The 1,607-nt window shown below is 46.2% G+C and overlaps 1 protein-coding gene across 1 annotated transcript; it reads left to right on the top strand.

The window, feature by feature from the left end:
* Window positions 1-630: 630 nt before the first annotated feature.
* TAS2R40 (taste 2 receptor member 40) lies at window positions 631-1,607 on the top strand. Its single transcript, XM_010998218.3, is given in 2 exon segments — window positions 631-1,332; window positions 1,335-1,607. Coding segments are annotated over 2 exon segments (975 nt in total).

The raw sequence follows: 1,607 nt of genomic DNA, 5'->3' as shown, positions 1-1,607 counted from the left end.
CCCAGATGACATCCACTTTTGGCTTTTCTGTGCACTGAGGACATTACAATAGCTGACCTTTCTGAAAGAAATTTGATTCCAAGTAAAGATGCCCAGATATGAGCTGATGGGAACTTCTTATTCATAAACATGCTGGCCATAGGATAAAAACTTCTCCCCCAAAAAGGGGGACAATAAAGAAGCAGGAGAAGACAGATCAAAGACTCTGTATGCATTCTTATGGACAAATTAGCATGTAACAAGATTTGTGAGGCTAGTAAAAAAGGCATAGGAGCACTAAGACTCCTAACCTGGGGCTCCTGCCGGGTCAGGTGAATATAATATGGACTTAAATAAGGTAGGAAGGTACTGTGATGGGAGCTCGTCTCAATTTTGTTTCCAATGAGCTCCTGAAAGCCCAGGACAAATGGGTCTTAATGAAAACTGGAGACAGCCAGTAACAGGATCTTCTCATCGTTTGCATTTCAAGCCTCTAACTTGTGGTCATGTGACAAGCAAATGAAGAAAAATTCGAAATAACCAATAACCGTGGCGCAGCAGAAATGATAACATTGAGTAAGGATCAGAAAGAAGATTGCAGAGAAGGTACCAGTTCTTGGTGAGGACACCTGAACGTCAGGGCCAAAGAGGATGGCCACAGTGAACACAGATGCCACGGATAAAGACACAACCACATTTAAAATCATCTTCATCTTGGCGGTCTCCAGAACAGAGTGCATCACTGGCATCGCTGGGAACGGCTTCATCACGGCCATCCATGGGGCCAAGTGGGTCAGCGGCAAAGGACTGCCTGCTGGTGACTGCATTCTGTTGATGCTGATCTTTTCCAGGCTCTTGCTATGGGTTTGGATGATGCCAGAGAACACTTACAGTCTACTCTGCCCGGTCACTTATAACCAAAATGCAGTGCATACACTTTTCAAAGCCATCATCATGTTTCTGAACTATTCCAACCATTGGCTTGCCACATGGCTCAATATCTTCCATTGTCTTAGAATCACAAACTTCACCCACCCTTTGTTCTCCGTGATGAAGAGGAAAATCATGGTGCTGATACCCTGACTTGTGAGGCTCTCACTGTTAATCTCCTTATGCTCCAGCTTCCCCTTCTCTGTAGATATCCTCAGTGTGTCTGTGAATAGTTCCTTTCCTATTCCTTCCTCCAGCTTCCCTGAGAAGGTGTACATGTCCAAGACCAACGTGGTCAACTTGGTTCTCACCCCTTACCTGGGGGTCTTCATTCCTCTGATCATGTTCATCCTTGCAGCCACCCTACTGATCATCTCTCTCAAGAGACACACCCTACACATGGCCAGCAATTCCACAGGGCTCCAGGGACCGACCCCAGCATGGAGGCTCACATGGGAGCCCTCAAAGCTATCAGCTCTTTTCTCATTTTCTACATTTTCAGTGCCGTTGCTCTATTTCTTTCCATGTCCAACATCTTTGATGTCAAAAGTTCCTGGAGCATTTTGTGCAAAACCGTCATGGCTGCCTACCCATCCAGCCACTCAGTGCTATTGACCTTGGGCAACCCTGGGCTGAAAAGAGTGTGGAAGCAGTTTCAGCACCCAGTTCATCTTTGCCTGTAGGGACAGACTCTGTGA

Source organism: Camelus dromedarius, chromosome 7, assembly GCF_036321535.1.
Source record: "Camelus dromedarius isolate mCamDro1 chromosome 7, mCamDro1.pat, whole genome shotgun sequence".
Lineage (NCBI taxonomy): Eukaryota > Metazoa > Chordata > Mammalia > Artiodactyla > Camelidae > Camelus > Camelus dromedarius.
Note: the sequence above shows the minus strand (reverse complement) of the source record. Positions and strands in the feature narration are given on the sequence as shown.